Below are 19,469 nucleotides of genomic sequence, written 5' to 3'. Positions count from 1 at the left end.
TTTTTGACAGCCCCCCAAAATCGAGGAAAAACTCCCAAAAAACTCTTGTAGGGAAAAAATGGAAGAAACCTTGGGAAAGGCAGTTCAAAGAGAGACCCCTTTTCAGGTAGGTTGGGCGTGCAATAGGTGTCAAAAAAAAGGGGTTAAATACAATACAGTACAATACACAGAACACATGTAATCCTCAATACAATATAATAGTGCACTAGAAATATTACAAGTACAAGCACAATTCAACAGTTGATATTACATAATACAATCTGAATTTTGTTCAGAGTCTGGAGACCTCAGCCATCAAGCTGTCTCCCCCTATTGGCCATTCCACCTCTGAGTCAGGGCTGGGCAAGCCAATCCGATGAAAGGACCCTTCTACTCAACAATTCCTGCAATCCTCCATCAGAGATGACAGGATCAGGTACTACATGTGATATTACAAATTAGATTGTTTTAATGTATTATAATTCCCACCCCTCTAGCTTTCTTTGTATAGCTGGGGTGAAAAATTTGGCCAGTCCAATCTCTACAACCAAAACAGGCCCTTACTTATTAAAATGAGTCTCCTGTAAAAATACTTGGCATCTTGGCATTTAGACCTGTTAGTTGAGAAAATACTTTTTTTTTTCTTTACATCGTGATTGAGGCCTTTGATATTCCAGCTCACAATGTTCACAATTTGGCCAAACAGACACTGCTTTTGATCTTTTCAGGACATTTTGTAACCTTAAGCAAAGGTAGTATGTCGTTTCATCCAAAATCTTTAACTTAGGTATCATATTATTGCCAGGTATTATGGCTAAGGAGCCTATAGTTATGTTGGCACTTACAGTTCTTGAGGTAAAAAGGATAAATAAGAAATAACTTGCTCCTTTTCAAGCCGCTGAAAGGGATACAAATATGAATGTGGTTGTTTTTAAATATGATCTCCTCTTGCTGTCTGAGAATTGACATCAAGTTTTCTTTAACTCGTAGTTTGTCGAACCAGACAATCAGGCTCCTCAGTTTCGAGGCATTCGACCAACATGTGATAAGCTGCTTAGATCTTAGTATTCAATTTAAAATCCCCTCCAGTTATTTTAGAAAATAATTCAGCTATTAATTTCACTGGGTTTTGACTTTTATGATTTTCAGTAGTACTAGGGTGTTGTACCGTGTTAGCCATTATGAATGTAGAGAAAAGCCAAGCAAAATGACACCTTTTATTGGCTAACTAAAACGATTACAATATGCAAGCTTTCGAGGCAACTCGAAAGCTTGCATATTGCAATCATTTTAGTTAGCCAATAAATGGTGTCATTTTGCTTGGCTTTTCTCTACATGATTTTCAGTGAAACCTTTATTCTAATGTTGTTCCTTCTATATCTGTTGTGGTACCCGGACGGGGCTCATGCCCGGCTGGGACGCCCAGGAAGACAGGAAGTGGGCTCATTCCTCCTCCAGACCGCGAGGGGGCATCCGCCCTGGTTGTATTGGGGGCCACGGGTGCAGGGCTTGGAAGCCCAACCCTGTAGGGGCCCGTGGTCACCGCCAGGGGGCGTCCCCCTGCCTGAAGGACCCTGGACCCCAGTACTTCCGCCACACCAGGAAGTGCTGGGGGGAAGAAGAGAGGGAACACCCGGAGTGCTTCCAGGAGGACAGCCGGCATGTCTGCGGGATTGCCGGTGCACACCTGGAACACATCCGGGTACAGATAAAAGGGGCCGCCTCCCTTCATTCGAGGCTGGAGTTGGGTGGAAGCAGGACAAGGTGCAAGAAAGAGAGAAGGAGGCGGTCCGAAGAGGCAGAGTTGTTAGCCTGGACTTTGGGGAAGTTTGGGGTTTGTGGCACTTGGACTTTGTAAATAGTAGTACAAATAAACGCGTGTTGGGTGACCTGAGCGTGTCTGTCTGTCTGTATCCGAGCCAGTCTCCACACTGTCTTCCAACATATGTAATTTATTACTGAGCACTTTGTATTTGGATTCTCCAGCAGCTTTTTTGTCAGCAGCAGATGCGAATTGTTCAGCTTCTTCAATATGCATTGTAAATGTTTGCTTCTTTTAGGTGATCACCAAGTGCTCATATTTTATTGTCATTTTTGCTCAAATTTTCCTGTTTTTTTTTCATCAGTTCTTGTTAGATTTTTTCAAGGTTTACATCAAATTTATTGCTTAAACGTACCTCCTTATCTTTTATTTTTTAAGCAGCTTGTCCATTCTGATTTAATTCTGTCCATTCTTTTGTGTATATCCACATTTACCTCATTTATGTTTTCCCTGAGTGCAAAAATCATCTCCTTCAGCTTTTCTGAAAGCAGCGTTACATATCCTGTCGGAGTTGATTCCGTTGACTCACGGAGGATGCTGGTAGTAGGTGACAGCAGGGATAAAGAGGCCATATATTTATTTTTTTTTTTGTTCTTTATTTCGCCTTATACAATTTCTTGCATTAGGAATTTGGTAGTTTCCGCATACCCCTTGGGGTCAGAGTGCAGGGTCAGCCATTGTACAGCGCCCCTGGAGCAATTACAGGTTAAGGGCCTTGCTCAAGGGCCCAGCAGAGCAGTGGCCTTATTGGCAGTGACGGGGATTTGAACCGGCAACCTTCGGGATACCAGCGCAGATCCTTAGCCTCAGAGCCACCACTCCGTGGTTCCAATATCCCACCTGAAATCGGTGAATTCTCGTTGTCTGCCTCACTTGCAGTTTTGCTTCCACATTAGCTGTAAGCTGAAGCAGATGCTGCAGTGTGTAATCACCTGACTCTTCCAACTCAGTCTGTGGTAGGCCGCAGTGTGAACCAGCTTATACTTTGATGTACCTTTAGTTACCTTCTCCTTCTCTCTCTTACCATTTATTCTCCTGCTAATGCTTTGGATATTTTTGTAATGAAATCCTCCCAGGTTGACTAAATATAGGATATCTCAGATAGATAATAAAAAAGCTAAATACCTCCGCTATAAGAAGAGCAATGACTTTGACGTCCATCACTCACAATGAATGAGACCAAAAACCACCAGTAAAGCTTACTGGCCTAAAGTTAATTGAATCTTCTTGATCACAGCTTATTTAATGGCTAATATTGCACTTTATGTAATATCAAAGTGCAAAGTTCACTGAGAGATATATCCAAAGATTAAAATTTAAAGAAAAGAGGATAAGAATATAAGGAAGAGTATATGCCTCATACTTTATATATTTTGTGGTAGCATAACTTTTTGTGGGGCTAAAACCTGCTTTAGCAGTTGAATCCAAACTTACTGCATTGTTTGGAAGTGTTGCAGTGTAACCAAGGTGCCTGTAAGATGAGGCTGTATGAGGTTGTTTGGTCATATACTGTACACACCTTAGGCTGGAGCCACTCCGGTCCTAGCGTTATCCAGTGCTGAAAAGAATGCTCCAAAGGAAATAATGTGAAGAAAATAAGGGCACTCTCTCTGAACCTCACACAGGTGCCTGAACATTGGAGTTATGTGCGTGTTTGCATGATCTGAATCCTTTCCAACTGGAGTATCTTTTGGGATGAAGTATGCAATGTCACGAAGATAGGCGAAGAGAGGTCCTATTGTGCAGTGTGTTGTAGAGGGGTTCAAGGGCATTGGGTGTAATCGTCCTGTAGGCTTTTACTAGTTGAAACAGGCATAGAGAGGGGAAAGACTTTTGGTTGAAACAATTTTCTGATGATCTTGTAATTTACAGATAAAGAGTGATTATTCAGTACTGAACATGATGGCTATGTTGTATGATTTTGGGTTTTGTAAAATTGCACTAATTTCTCAAACTGTTCACATTATTACTAAGATAGAATAATAATAATGATAATAATAGTAATTTAAAACAGGTATGATATACAGTACATATATTAAATAATCAATTCAAGAAATGCTAAGATTGTGAATTGTATGCTGACCAGTTCAATGATTAGGCAGAACTCCAGCCTTGGAGTATTTTGATTACTCATATTTTGAGGATTTATAACAGGCACATTAGCAATCCTAATACCATTACAAATGGCAATCCATTGTGCTTAAAAAATAAAGAAAGGTCCAGAAAGAAAAATCTATGTACTGTTTATGTCCAAAATCTGCATCAAGATGATGATGAAAATGGTGGACAAGAAGATAAAGGACACCTTTGCTAAAAATGACACAGAAGTAAAACAAAAATAAAACTACTAACTTGCATCTGTGAAACCTAGCACATTGCACCTTAGAATTTGGAAAACCATCTGTAAAGGGTGCCCTGGTCCGCACATAAAGTGAGAGAGAGATTGACAGTCCAGACTCAGGCAAGAATTTATTGTTAAAGCAAAGTACATTTTTTTTACACCAGTATTATTCTGTGCATCACAATCGATTTCACCTGACCTTGTTAAAAAACAAATGGTCTATAAATGCACTGGTGATGGAACACACACATCAGATTGTTTAACAGAAGTGTAAATGCAAATGCATTTTCAATCCACATACAGCGATCAAGTAAAGAAAAATGCAAAAGAATTGTGTAGGGTAGCAGCAGCATTCAGGTTAAGCAGCAGGAGGACCAATTAGAGAAACTGGATCATTGGTCTCAAAAACTTGGTTAACAATGGCAGATTTCTCTACAAATAATCTGATTATGTAGCCACATAAACCCATAACCAAGTTACTGTTAAGGATTTTGTAGTCTACCTGTTGCACTTTGTCAGCCTGTGCTTGTATTTGCTTCTCACACAATTTCTGCCACAAAGGGTGGAAGGTCCACAAAATACATTTTCAGAGGCAAATATTGGGCGATCGCATTATCCCTTCTCCTAGCTGATGTAATCTGTCTGAGTATTTCAGGAATTGTTAAATTTGGGTTGATGAGCTCAATGTAAAATGCTAAGCTCAGCAACACAATCTCAAGAGCAATTGGGTAACACGTTAAAAGTAATGCATGTTAAGTATTCTGAGTACTTTTTAAAGTAATGAGTAACCTAATGCAATACTTGTGTTGTTGTTATTCCAGCAGCTCTGAGTGTAAGGTAAGTGGTGGAAATAACAAAGTACAATTACTTCTTTACTGTACTTAAGTACATTTTTCATTTATCTGTACTTCACTTAAGTAGATTTAGCTGTGGATACTTTTGATTTTTACTCCACTACATTTTACAGTGATTATCTTCACGTTCTACTCCACTACATTTGTACATGGTGATGCATTACATTTTATGTAACATAAACAGTTTCTTCTTTTTGAATAACACTTTGCAGTGAATAATGGATATCAATTCATGAGAAAGAACTAATCGATACAGTAGAGTTTCACAGAAGTGCTAAAATGTATGTATGTATGTTGGCAATCTCTTTCATTTAGAGCAGAGTTTCTTAAATATATCTGTTAAAATTAACCAAGTCTGTTTATATTAAGCGATAAATCATCCACACACTTTCGTACTGTTTGCAGGAATGCTGTATTTGAAACAATGCAGTTGATACATCACGGAGAGCTTTTGTTTCAGTGGCACAAAAATATAATTGGTATTCCCCCCTTCACTCTCACAACTAGTGAAACAATCAAACTAGGAAGTCTGGCAACAATTTAGAGCATGCAAACATGAAAGACATGTTTGTTAGACTACTGAGAATTAGAAGAACACCAGAAAATATCAAAAGGGGACGGCAAGCTGTAGACATTCAGCACAATGTTATTCAGTAAAGCTGAACATTTAAAACTGCACTGTTTACTTAATTATTAAGCAAGATTTATCCTATCACCTTTATAAAGTGCACCTAGTGTATGTATGTATTAGTGATTTGCCTTTTTTGCAGTTAATAGACCTGTCAAATGGAAACTGGAGCATTTTAAACTATTTGTGAATTGATTTAATATAGTGTATTAATAGTGGAGCTCATTTGAAAAATGATAGATTTTAATGTTGTTTTAGATAAGGTAAATAAGCTACATTGATTAATTTTTAAATCCTTCATTCCTTAACTGGTGCCATGAGTCACATGACAAAATTAAGTGATGCTGTGCTTTCAAAAATCATCATATCCTCACACCATACCCCAAGAAATTCTTACTCTCAGCTTTACCAAAGCTTTAACCAAGCATTTCAACTGGAAGTGATACATTTCAGAAATCCCTTCCTGTTTTCAGTTATAATAGTTGTTTTAGGGTCTATCCCCAGGTGCTCTCTGTATAGAGTTTGCATGTTCTCTTTCATTTAGATGTTTAAAACAGACAGTGTGGTGTAGTGGTTAAGGCTTTGAACTTTGAACCCTGAAAGTCATTTGACCTGTGTGTGCTCCAATTGGAAAAACAAAAGAAATGTAACCAATCATATCAGAAATCTTGTAAGTCACCTTAGATGATAACCTCAGCCAAATAAGTAAATGTAAAGCACAACTCATCTGATTCATAATTCATTCTATCAGCGTATGATAACTCTGAGATTGATCATTCTCTTATTCATCATTTAAATACAAGACAGTAAAAACACATTTATTTTAGAATATATTGTTTAGTACAATTTGTTATTTAAACAAAACATTTAAAATAATAATAAACTAATGCATTTATTCATGGCCAGATGTACCGTCAGGGTGACGCGGGTGCTCAGTTAAACCTGTCCAGTTAGACCTAAATTTAAAAAAAAATATGAGTGGTTAATTCACATTCCAAGCAGGTGTCTATTAAGTCGCAAAAAAACATAAATGCGGATTTGTAGATGGAGACATAAATGAGAAGGTCATCAAAATGGGTGGCTAAAATAAGAATAAGACACAAAACTATAGTAAACTAAAAAATTGATAAAAAAAATAAATAAACAGGAAGTCCTATGACAAATTTAGATTGATTATCCAGAAATATAACAAGTTTTTAATTTTTTCAAAGAACCAAACACAAAAATAACAATAATATGCCAACATATTATATAATTTCTGAGTGATTATGTAACGTTTAATAATGACACTGAGTCGTGACTAAAATACATCACCTCCAAAATGGTAAAGTTAATAAATAATGAAAAAACACTACTAACATTTCACAAATTAATTTTCCAACAATTCATAATTCATCATTATTATGATATTAAAGCTGTGCTATTGGGACTTTTTAGTGAACATTTTTAAATAATAAGCTTATGAGCAAATCCAAATGTATCTGATCTTTGAGATTAAATTGTATATATAGATTAACAATGTGCTTCAGTCTTTTAATGTTATGCAGATGATGGAGAGTGGAGGTGTTATACAATAATATAATATGCTATATGACTTATAAATATTTAAAATTATTTTTTCCCATTTATTTGAAAGAATTTTAAGTTTCCCTGCGGACAAAAATGTGTCAGTCACAAGGAAAAGCAAGAAAAAGACTCTTGGCTCAATTCATCCCCTTTACATGTTTTTTAACTTTAGAATTTTGTTTCATGTTCCTCTGTAATCTCCACTGTATGACTTATACATAATGTATAATGTTTAGCTATGGTATATAACACACATATCCGCATACCATCTGTGTTTAGTTCTAGATGTTCAACTTGTCTCATGCCATTCCTTTCCTTTAAAATAGCAACATAAGGTAGTACAGTTATCATTGCCTAAAATCCAAATTTTTCTCTATTGTCTTGGTAGTGTTCCCACCTCCAGCAAAGTCGTGCGACCTTCCTTGTTCTCTTAAGAATGGGTTGGGCATCCTTGGTAACTTTTAGATGACCAGCCCACTTACATCCTGAGAAATTATCACAATACTCCAGCCTTATCTTTTTGCCCACTGCAGTTATGCAGCACACAGGCAGGTTGTATTTCTCCTTATTGCCCTCTGCATCTCCATATTCCATGCTTTATTTTTTGTAGTTGTGACGACATAAGCAACAGTTCAGCATTACCTTATACTTTTAATACCACAGCTATCATCCAGAGCCTCTCTCTCAACACCCAGCATTATTCTGATTTTGAGCTGTTTACCTATAAAATATAGGTTGTATAGCTATCATTTAATTTTGCTTGCTGCCTGACTACTGAAGGGAAATTTTGGAGCAAGTAACCCTTGATATCAGCTCCACATATACTGTATAGTGATAACTAGCTTATAGAAAAATTATATTTTAGAAACATTTTTGTTCAATGTTGCAAGATTCAGCTACTCAATATCTGTACAAAGTAGTATCTTTATAGTGATTTCTGCTCTTGAATTTATTTATTTTTTGCTCAATTTCCATTTTGCAGCAACATGACCATTTATGCATTTTACTTTAAATAAGTTAAATTCCACATTAACTTTAAAAACTAAGTGTCTGTGTAATATATGTTCTTACCTGCTCTTTTAAAACCATCTCCATGTTCTGTGATATGATAATAGTAATTACTTTATTTATATAGCTCTTTTCAAGCCAAGTGGCACAAAGTGCTTCACATGGAAACACAAAATAAGTATATATATATATATATATATATATATATATATATATATATATATATAATTCACTAAGCCAGAAGACAAGTAGCCAACCATGGAAAGCACGCCGGAAGGGGCGTGGATTCACTAAGCCGCCGACAAATAAGACACCCATGGCGCACGCAGGAAGGAGCCACGCCCACCAACTCTAAGACCATTGGATGCGACGACAACTCGCAGAGCCACGGCCACCAACTCAGACGCAATGACACAAGAAAAACGGCGTCATTTATATTCGTCTGTCGTAGAGGCCACATGCACCTCCGAGCCACGTTGACTGTTCATAGAGGCATGTTTCTCGCGGAGGTGAATCGCCATATGCAGCGTGTAAAACGGTTTGCGAGGGGTATCCCATGGGATCCTTAAAACAATCCTTTACAACTGAGGTTAAAACACAATGAAGTAAGCAGTCTTTAAAAACCAATACGCCCTGTGCCTCTGTTTCGTTAGCGTCGGCTGTCTTCCAATTGTAAGTCACGGACAATTGTATGGTTCCCTCTCAAAACACAATGAAGGAAGCAGTCTTTAAAAATCAATAAGCCCTGTGCCTCTGTTTCATTAGCGTCTCACCTGCTTCATCCAATGGTCTTAAAGTTGGTAGCCGGGGCTCCGTGAGTTGCTCTTGCGAGCGGGCACATGACCAGGGGGTGTGTAAGCTTAGAGAACGAGGGGGGAGGACCAGGTAAGAAGAGGCATGTTTGTTGTGGAACTGAATCGCTGAATGACCGTGCGACGACGGTCAGCTGGCAACAACTGGCCGACAAAAGCGTGTGCATTATACTTACTGAAAGGAGCGTTACGGATTTTGCAAATGTTCAGTTTTTTCCCTCCTTTTAGACAACTGTGTCTTTCCGGAAGTGTTCAGCAATCAATATATTATTTTTGCGGCGTTTGCCTGCAGGACCACATGCAGCGAGCGAGCGAGAGAGACAGCGAGAGCGTGTGACACACACACACATACAGGCACGCGGGAGAGAGAGCGCGCTGGACACATAGGAATAATAATACTTCGTTACATTGATATACCGATACTGATTCTCAGTATTCAAAGCGCTATCCACACAGGAAGGAACCGGGAAGCGAACACACAATCTTCCAGAGTCTCCTTACTGCAAACCAACAACACTACTACAGCCCCACAAGGCAGTTAAAAAATACACCCGGCTGGAATTTGTTTTCACTTCTGTGCATAGCATAGCATAGCATGTTACTTTTCTTGGTGGCTTATTACATTATGGATGTTTCACATGTACATTGTTTCCCCTGTGCTTAAAAGACATTAAAAAAAGTGTTTCTCAACTACGCCATGGTCTTAATGTTGGTGGGCGGGTCTCCATGACTTGCTCTTGCAAGCGGACACATGACCAGGGGGTGTGTAAGCTTAGAGAACGAAGGTAGACGGTGGAGGACCAGGTAAGAAGAGGCATGTTTGTCTCAGAAATGAATCGCTGAATGAAATTAAACGCGTGTGCATTGTACTTACTGAAAGCACCGTTACGGATTTTGCAAATGTTCATTTTTTTCTCTCCTTTTAGACACCTGTGTCTTTCCGGAAGTGTTCAGCTATCAATATATTATTTTTGTGGCGTTTGCCTACAGGACCACGTGCAGCTATAGAGCGAGAGCGTGTGACACACACAGATGCGTGCGCGCGACAGAGCGCTGGACACATAGGAATAATAATACTTCGTTACATTGATATAGCGGTGTTCTCAGGATTCAAAGCACTATCCACACAAGAAGGAACCGGGAAGCGAACACACAATCTTCCAGAGTCTCCTTACCGCAAAGCAGCAACACAACTACAGCCCCACAAGGCAGTTAAAAAATACACGGGGCTCGAATTTGTTTTCACTTTTGTAGATAGCATTGTTGCAATATTACTTTTCTTGGTGGCTTATTACATTACGGATGTTTCACATGTTCATTGTTTCCCCTGTGCTTAAAAGACATTAAAAAAGTGTTTCTCAACTGTGACTACAAGTACTGACAACTGTGTCGTTCAGGAAGTGGTCACCCATCAATACATAATTATGCGGCGTATGCTACGCCGCGGGTTGGCTAGTAAAATATAAAAGGCTAAATAAAATGAATAATAAGGATCATAATAGTAATATCTGGAACAATGGAGAAAAAATCTTCAGTATAGGTAATATGCAAAAATAAAATTAAAATGGCAAAAGCAGGTGATTAAAAACAACAAAAATCACAAACAAAAATAATCTGAGCAACTAACGTCATCCAGCATCCAGATAAAAATTAAGACGCATGTACATTACATTAATTCAGTTCTGCAGCCACAGGGGTTCCCACTGTGGCTGCAGATTTTTGTTCCAACGGGATTCTCAATAAGTGATAATAATTGATCCCATTTAGTTAGCTGGTCTTTTTTTCCTCTTATTCTCCATTCAAAAAAGCACAGCAGTGTGATTTTTACACTGTAAGACATTTACAAATATGTGTATTTTTTGCTATATCTTTAAATGTTTAACTTTTGTTTTCCTATTAGTTTTCCCTTAATTCTGTGTAGTCTGCTTCCATCATTGTATCCTAATAGTGACAATTAAAAACCAGCAAAGCAGGCACCCAGGAAGAGCAAAACTCAATGATAAAAGGCCGCAACTGCTTCAGCATCATTCCACTAATTTGTCAATAATGGAAAGGCAAAATGGAAATCAGTATGAACATAAATAAAAATAAGATCCACATATAACTGCTTAATTTTTAATTAAAATGTATTAACACACTTACTTTTGTAATTTCTTCGTTAAAGCCAGAATACAGAAACTAAGAAATAACAGCTCACTTAATATGGCTAGAAGTCCAATTAAAAACAGAAATTGGTTGGAATAAGATCCTGCAGCCCCAGGGGGTCCCCAGGACCGAGTTTCGATTAAGGAATGCTATACGATAAAAATATTTATAAATGAGACTTAAGAATGGCTGCAAAATCAGGTTTAAATTTAATGCTTGACAATAAACTGTTCCATAGTCTAGGGTCATCACAGATAATGCTTTGTCACCTTTAGTCTTTAATCTAGTTTTTGGAATAGCGAGTAGGCTTTTGTCTGACAACCTTAAGGATCTCACAGTTTGATATGGTGTCAGTAATTCTGTAATATAATCCAGGGCAGAACCAAGCCTTAAAAGTTATCAATAAACTTTTTTAAATTAACCGTATTGAACTTGAAGATAGTAAAGTGATACTAAACTTGGAGAAATTTAAAAATAACATTTGAAACTAGTATGAAGTCTAGCTGCAGCATTCTGCACCATTTGGAGATGAACAAGACAAGATAATGGCGCAAACATGCATTGCAATAATCAAGACAAGATGTGATAAGACCATTAATGATTAATTCAGTGTCATCAAAATATAATGAAGAGCTGCCCTTGGCAACATTTTTTAATTGAAAAAAACACGTTTGTACCACTTTGTTCACATGAGGTTCAAACTTCAAATTAGAGTCCACCCCTAAGTTCTTAGCCACTGACTTAAAATTAGGTTCTAAACACCCAAGGGACTATTTCACAGGAACTATTTACTGTTGTGGGCCGATTATTAAGATTTCAGTTTTGTCAGAGTTCAGTTATAGAATATGTAGGACATCCAATTTCTTGCATCAATTAAACAGTTTTGAAAAATCAATATGTTTGACACATTACTAGGATCCAACGATGTGTAAAGTTGCAAATCATCAACATAACAGTGAAAATTTATATTATGTTGCCAAATGACATAACCTGGTAGAAGAATTTATATAGAAAATAAGGTACCCCACAGCCAAGCACAGAGGATGAAGATGTTCCATTCTTAAGATAAACTGGAGATGTTCTATCAGATAAATATGAAGAAAACCAATCCAGTGCTGCACCTGATAATCTGAACTATTGTTTTAATTCATTGATCTTGATGACATGATGTATAGTATAACAAACTGCACTGAGTTCTAAGAGTACCAAGACAGAAACATCCCCTTTATCTTCACTTAAGAGATCATTTGTAACACTGACGAAGGGCTGTTTCTTTAGTAGAATTCTTTTGTGAAAACAGACTGAAATTTTTCAAGTAAGTTAATGCCTTAAATCATTTCTAGTAACTGCTGAACTATGATATTTTCTAATAAAATTTTGCTATAAAATGTGAGTTTAGAGATTGCCCTGTAACTATTTGAGTCTGATTGGTCCAGGTTAGGTTTCTTAAGTAAGGTTTGTACTATAGCCTTTTTAAAGTATTTAGGAACAATGTCATTGGTTACAGAACTAACTATTCACTATGGATGAAAGATAAGGAGCTACTAAATCACTAACCTCTTTAAGAAGTCTAGTTGGTAAAACATCTACAGAGCTAGTGGATGGTTTAAGATGATGGACTAACTCAATCAGTTCTTGTTCAGACTCAGTACTACCTTCTTAGTACACTGTATCTCACTATAAAGTTGAGCATGTACAATGAAATCTCTAAAATTAATTACTTTATTAGTAAAAAAGGTTAAAAACTATTCACATGAAATATTCCTGTAGGCATTTTTTACTAGAGTAGGATTAACAAGATCATTAATATTTTTAAATAAAAACCTATTATGTTTATTAGCATTAATAAGTTCTGAGAATATACTGCCCTGGCTGATTTAATAGCAGCATTGTAAGAACTGAAAAGATCTTTAAACACTTTGAGATGTACTGTTATTTTAGTAGCTTTTCCATCCTCTTTTAGCTTTCATACATTTTGCTTTAAGTTTCATTTGGACAGGAGCAACAGAGTCTAAAATTGATAAACATAAATTGTTAAACTCATCCAGTAGTCGTGAAGTGTCTGTCACAACTATGGCCATCAGTTTAGAGGAAGAGTTTAATTTAAACGTGAACTAAATCTTTGATTCATATTTCTGGGAGCAGGTGAGAAATGAAATTAAAATATCATACTACTGTTATCAAATGCTAAAAACTCCTCAATGTTTAGGTAAAAAGAAAGTATGCCAGAGGAAAACACTAAATCTGAGGTGTGCCCACAAATATGCATTGGGCTTTAAACATGCTGCACCATGTTAAAAGACTGTGTGATATTTAAAATTTCTGCCACTGTGGGATCAGGTAAAATACAGTATCACCATGGAGATTAACATCCCCGGTAATAACGATTTTATCTGACTTTACTGTGATCTTAGAAAGTAGCTCAGCAAATTCAAATGGAACGTTACAGGCCTTAGTGTTAGGAGGCCAATAAACCACACAGCAGACAACACGATTTTTACAGCTATCTTGAACATCACAACTTTGAAGGATCTAAAATCATTAGTACTGAGTTGATTACAGTTAAAAGTTTTCCCGAAAAACAGCAACTACAGCAGCACCTTGGCTATCACATCTGGGTGTACTACAAAATGTGAACTGAGGAGAACAAACCTCTAAAAGCTAGCTTTACTCTGTCTTTTAACCATGTTTCAGTAAAAAATATAAAATCAAGATCATAAGAAGAAATAAAATCATTAAGAATAAAAGTCTTGTTGGACAGAGACCTCACATTTAAAAGTGACATCTTAAAAGTCACTGTATTCAAAAAACATGGAACTATGTAGATTGTTTAAGACCAACTTTCTTTTATTATGGGATTTCCCTTCATTAGGTTTAACATATGAGATTAAACATGGGATATATTGTGGATCAGAGAGAGCAGAAAATGGGAGGTTTCTCTGCATTAAATGTAAACCAGAAACATGAGCAGATTTATCCTGTCTGTTAATGGAGAAATATAGAGAAGGCCAAAAGGAGTTGCATTGTGTCTTTGTGGGCCTAGAGTGGAGTTGCAGTATTGTATGAGGAAGTTGGCAGTGGTAGAGGAATTTGTAAGAGTGGTAAAAGATATGTACGAGTGAAGGGTGTCAGTGGTGTGGTAAGTGGTAGGACATGTTGACAGAGGAGATTAGACAGGAGTCCTCGTGGACTATGACGTTTGCGGAAGACATTGTGATCTGTTACGAGAGTAGGGAGCAGGTTGAGGAGACCCTGGAGAAGTGGAGATATGCTGTAGAGAGAAGAGGAATGAAGGTCAGTAGGACCAAGTCAGTATACATGTATGTGAATAAGAGAGAGGTCAGAGGAATGGTGAGGATGTTTTTTGAGTTGCAGCAGTGTATGAATCAACAAAACTAACTCCCATGCCTCATCCCCCTAAGTCAGTGTTGATGCTTCCTGCAGTATGTGGGTAGCACAGCTAATTATTTATAATACGCAAACATCTTTCCATCTCTCCAACTATAGCAACACGAAGGCATTGAACATCATCAGTGTTTTAAAATGGTGATGTGACATTGTGAATTTTTAAGACACAGCCCTAATAAATTTAATAAAGAATAAGTAGCTCAAAAATTCTGCTACAGAGTATATTACAGTATGCGATGAATGTACATTGCATTAATTCCTGCAGTTATAAACTCAAAGAAATATTTTTTTTCATATACATAAATATATATGGAAAAATTGATGCATAAAAATAAAAACATAATTTGCCACGTTAAAAGATTCAACAAAATTAAATGAAACTTTTTCAGTTTTACTGATGCATCAACAAACCTGGATGCAAATTTCCCCTTTTGAGCCATTTAGAAAAATGCATGAAAAAATTACATATTTTATTATTTTTATGCTGCGGTGGGTTGGCACCCCGCCCGGGATTGGTTCCTGCCTTGTGCCCTGTGTGGGCTGGGATTGGCTCCAGCAGACCCCTGTGACCCTTTGTTCGGATTCAGTGGGTTGGAAAATGGATGGATGAATGGATTATTTTTATATATAAAATGTGTTATTTAGTATTATACACAAAAAACACTTGATACTGATTTCTTACAAAGTAGACATTCAGATCTCACAAAATCTAGGAAAGAGATCAAATTAATGCTACAGTAGACCCCCGCGATGACACGGTTCAGGGTTCACAGATTTTTCCTTAGAACCTAACTAATTGTTAGCGGAAACCGCAAATATCCTCCGCAACTTTTGTGTGGCTTTTTTCGTGGCAGTACTGCACTGTAGAGAGAACAGGAAGCAAGCATAGAGGAAAAAGCGGCTTGGGATGGTGAAAGTAGCCAATCCAAGAGCGTTGTACTCTACTAGAATATGAAACTGCAACTCCCAGCAGTCCCTGCAGTGGCTCTGATTGGTCTTCTGCTGAGAGTGCAGGGGCTGTTGGGGTCAAAGGATGTCAGTGGGGCTTTTAAAAAGGGGGCCGGCAACCAAAAGAAAAAAAAAGTTTTTGTAATTTGTGTTTCAAGTTCCTGACTCTCTGCCTGCCTTCTGTTGGGTTACCTGTACTTATTCATTTTGCGGTTGGAATCTGGATTGTCTTCCGTCTGCCTGTGTATACAGTATGAGAACTGTAAGTGGATTCATTGCCATCCTGCGAAGAAAGGAGCGCTCCTGAACCCATCCACCCATCTTCATCATTTCAGGAACTACCGGTAGGACTATCTTTACATTCCCATTCAACGTGCGGATCTCTGGACTATCTATTTTCATCATTACATTTCATCCGCTGCCATTTTTTATGGACTTTACTGTGTGTGTTTTGTTGTTGCTTTGTTGTATTTAATGTATAATCACTGTAAGGGGAACAGGGGTGGTATCGTTGTTTTCATTTGTTTTCATTACATTCTTTATTTGCCATTTGATTACCGGTTTGGTTTGTTTTTGTCTCTGTTTGTGAGTGCGTGCGGGTCGGGTCGAGACTGGGTGCGTCCCTGAAATCTCCACCATAAAAATAAGTAAATCACGTTAATCTTAGCAGCACCGGGACCGCTACCCACGTTATTCATTTCGCCTTGCTGCTGATTGACTGCTTCCCTGTGACGCATTTCCAGCTGAATGTTCTTGTGTTTTCCGTTTTGTTCTTCTTAATCCTTAAACTGCCGCAACCGGCTATAGTCGTTTCCGAGTGCCATTTGCCAGCACGTAGGAGCCGTATATATTCGGCAAAATGCATTCATTAAACGCCGTAACCGGCTATTGTTGGTTCCCAGTGCAATTTACCAGCACACCAGAGCTGATCAGTCAGTGTCATACATTTGTTGAGCAGCCAGCTGATGACCACTGCCAGCCCCTGCAGAACTGCAGCCTCACTGTCTCTGGGATTGAGCCGCTACACTAGATTATCCTGCCAGCGTCAGCTTTTACCGTTGTGTACTTGCGTGCAGCCAGTTCAGCACAGTTGGCTTGGTGATTTACTGAATTTCATCAATGGCGTCAGTTGCACCTTGTACATATTGTTCCATCAGTTTTTTTAAATAGTTTTTACAGTTCATTGGCAGTGTGTAAAATGATCAGTATTGCAGTAATTGTGATGCTCTTTGCATGAAAAAAGTGTTCCATTAAAATTTCACTTTTTCTTTGTGAATTGTGACATTTACTTAAAAAGTGCAGCAAAAAGTATTTGGCGTCCAGGGATGCATTAACCCCCAAGTATGTGGCAGTTTAAGGGTTAAAGCCCCAAGACGCAATTGAAACGTCCTGCACCTTCTAAGGCTTCTGGCAATGAAAACGCACTTGCATGAATTACAGTACATATAGCGGTAATATCAGTATTTTACATTGTAGCACTTCAGGTGACATATCAGTACAGTACTGTACAGTATACTGGTTTACCTTTACATTCTTTTTTTAGGTAATGTATTAAGATGAGGTTGAAATGAAATTAAAGTGTTTTGGGGGCATATTTAGGGTTTAAACTATAAAAATAGGCATTTTTTTTAACCACATCCATAATTCGCGGTTTTCCACAATTCGCAAGTGCTCTAGGAATGTAACCCTGTGAATTTTGGGGGTGTACTGTATGTGAGCTACAGAATGATGCCTTTTGAACCTTAAAAATCTACAGCAAAATTCGAAAACAAAATTACAGCTGTAGGCTGTAGAAATTGACAAAATATTCAGAGCATAGTGAGAAAGAATGTGTGTGAAGTTCTTTTATGGGAAAATGTTTTATATATTCTTGCTAAGCATTGTGCAAGAGAGAGGCAGCATGTTGAATATTGGTTGGGCATGCAAGTAAGAATTTCACTGCCCTCTGTATACACAACAATACTAGATTTGTTACCATTATCATTTTTTTTACTGTTGTTTAAATAAATGTTCCTTAGTATATATCATGAAGTTCAGCAATTAAATTAATTAATTTCATACAAGTAACTTTGTCCATACTTTCTCCTAGGTACTGCTGTGCAAGACATCTTTACATCCACATTTTTAAATGAAGAACATTTGTATCCAAACTTTTGTTGATAAGTTTGAAGACTGATGACTGCCAGAAAAGTTTGGTTGAAATCACATCTTGTCTAATTATTTGGATCTTTTCATTATTTAGTATATTTTGAAATAAAATTGTGTTGCTTATAATTGCACTTGGCCATCACATATCTGTTGAACATTGGAGATTTAATGTTTTTTTGCACCTGTAAACCTAATTCATACAATGTTACTGTCTGTGATTGAACTCAGTTTTCTCATGATAATGTGACAGTTCAAGAGTTCCAGTAGAATCAGTAAATGCAAGAATCAAACAACAAGTGGGCTCTGATGTCATCTGTTACATTAACCTGCATCAAGTTAAAGAAAAGTTCTGAGACCCCAGCACACCCCATCAGTGCTTGACAAACCCCCAACTGCGCAGTGCACTGAAACTCTGTTAAAACGGGCAGGGGTCTGCTATCGGTTCAGCTGCAAATTCGCAGGCTCACTGCCTAACGTGTTTGTTGCTTGAAGGTTGATACAGGGAACATTTAAAATTGGCCACTGACCTGGCCTTACTCTCTTTTCAGTCTTCTATCCTCCAGAATGAGCCTGCTGAACCTACTGATATGCAACTGAAGAAAGTACATTTGTTCTTTTAATCTGGAGAAGGGAACTAATGCAGGACGATCAATGTCGCTGCTTCTTTGCTGTTTTTTGTTTGCCAAAGTGACAGCACTCGTTTGAATAAATGCTGAGGTTGTTCCTGTCTTCACTACAATAAAGTTGACTTTCTCTAAAACCTGGACACTCTCTCTCTCTCAATAAAGTTTAAACATTTATGGTATGGTAACACCCCGGTAATAATTTCTCCATTTTATGTACAGTGTGTATATAAATGTAATTTCAATTATGATGTATACACCAAGGTTATTATACTTAACGAAAACTAAAGTCAAAACTGAAACTATTATTAAAAAAACATTTTCATAAACTGACGGCACTGATCGAGAGACTGACATTCAAGTTACAAGATCAGTTACTGACCAATCACTTTTGCTTTAAAAAAAGTCATTTAACAACAAAGCGGTTTTCACCATCAGTATTTGCTCTTTCGGCCCCATATTTCTGTACTGTCTTTTTTTCCCCAAGATGGTATTTTACTCCTCCGTGCTGCACTGTTAGCACCCTGGCATCCGCCTCGGTGATTATGGTGGTGTTCTTCTTGACAAGCACTGACTAGTGCACAATTGGCACTGCGTGATCCTAAATTAACTCACTTTCCATCTGCAATTTCCGTGAGACTTCTCGGTCCGCAATTCCTATCACAACTCTGTCTTCAACAGTCTCTTCCAGCCTTTGCAAATGCTGATGAAAACATGCTCTTTCATAAATTTCATGCATGGAATAAAATGTTCATTGAATTTTTCTGCCATGTCTTCCAAGTTATTGGCTCTTGTCCCCTCTGCGAACGTACCAAATATTACCTCAGCCTCTTTCCCCATAGCATAAATTAAGGTATTAACTTCACCTTCTTCTTTGTTCAGTTTTGTGGCAATTCTGAAGTTTGAGAAACACTGAATTCACACTGGCCATGCCGTTGGCTGGCTAAACTCGAAGGGCTCAGGTGTATTAAATTTTGACATGTCTTTTCCATTTGAGAAGGAAGCTATGAATACTGTTTTTACATTTTTAAGATGACTGATGCTAGTAGCTATGGCTTAGGGGTCGCACTGCTGCAAATACAGTACATGGGGACAGAGCACAGCCAGTGACCATTGATAAAAGCAGAACAGTGGCACTTGCAAATTGAAAAGGACTATCTGGCAGCAGCATGGGCATGTGAGAGGTT

General features: G+C 37.7%; 1 protein-coding gene across 1 annotated transcript in view; it reads left to right on the top strand.

Annotated features, from left to right (window-relative positions):
- Window positions 1–18,056, top strand: part of LOC127529090 (putative ATP-dependent RNA helicase TDRD12) — a 119,339-nt gene extending 101,283 nt beyond the window's left edge. The window contains exon 4 of the mRNA XM_051931570.1: window positions 17,601–18,056. Coding sequence (XP_051787530.1) covers window positions 17,601–17,671 — 71 coding nt within the window. The 3' untranslated portion in view covers window positions 17,672–18,056. The remainder of the gene's footprint in view (window positions 1–17,600) is intronic.
- The last annotated feature ends 1,413 nt before the right edge of the window (window positions 18,057–19,469 follow it).

The sequence above is a fragment of the Erpetoichthys calabaricus genome, chromosome 9, assembly GCF_900747795.2.
Source record: "Erpetoichthys calabaricus chromosome 9, fErpCal1.3, whole genome shotgun sequence".
Lineage (NCBI taxonomy): Eukaryota > Metazoa > Chordata > Cladistia > Polypteriformes > Polypteridae > Erpetoichthys > Erpetoichthys calabaricus.
This window is presented reverse-complemented; position numbering and strand designations above follow the sequence as displayed.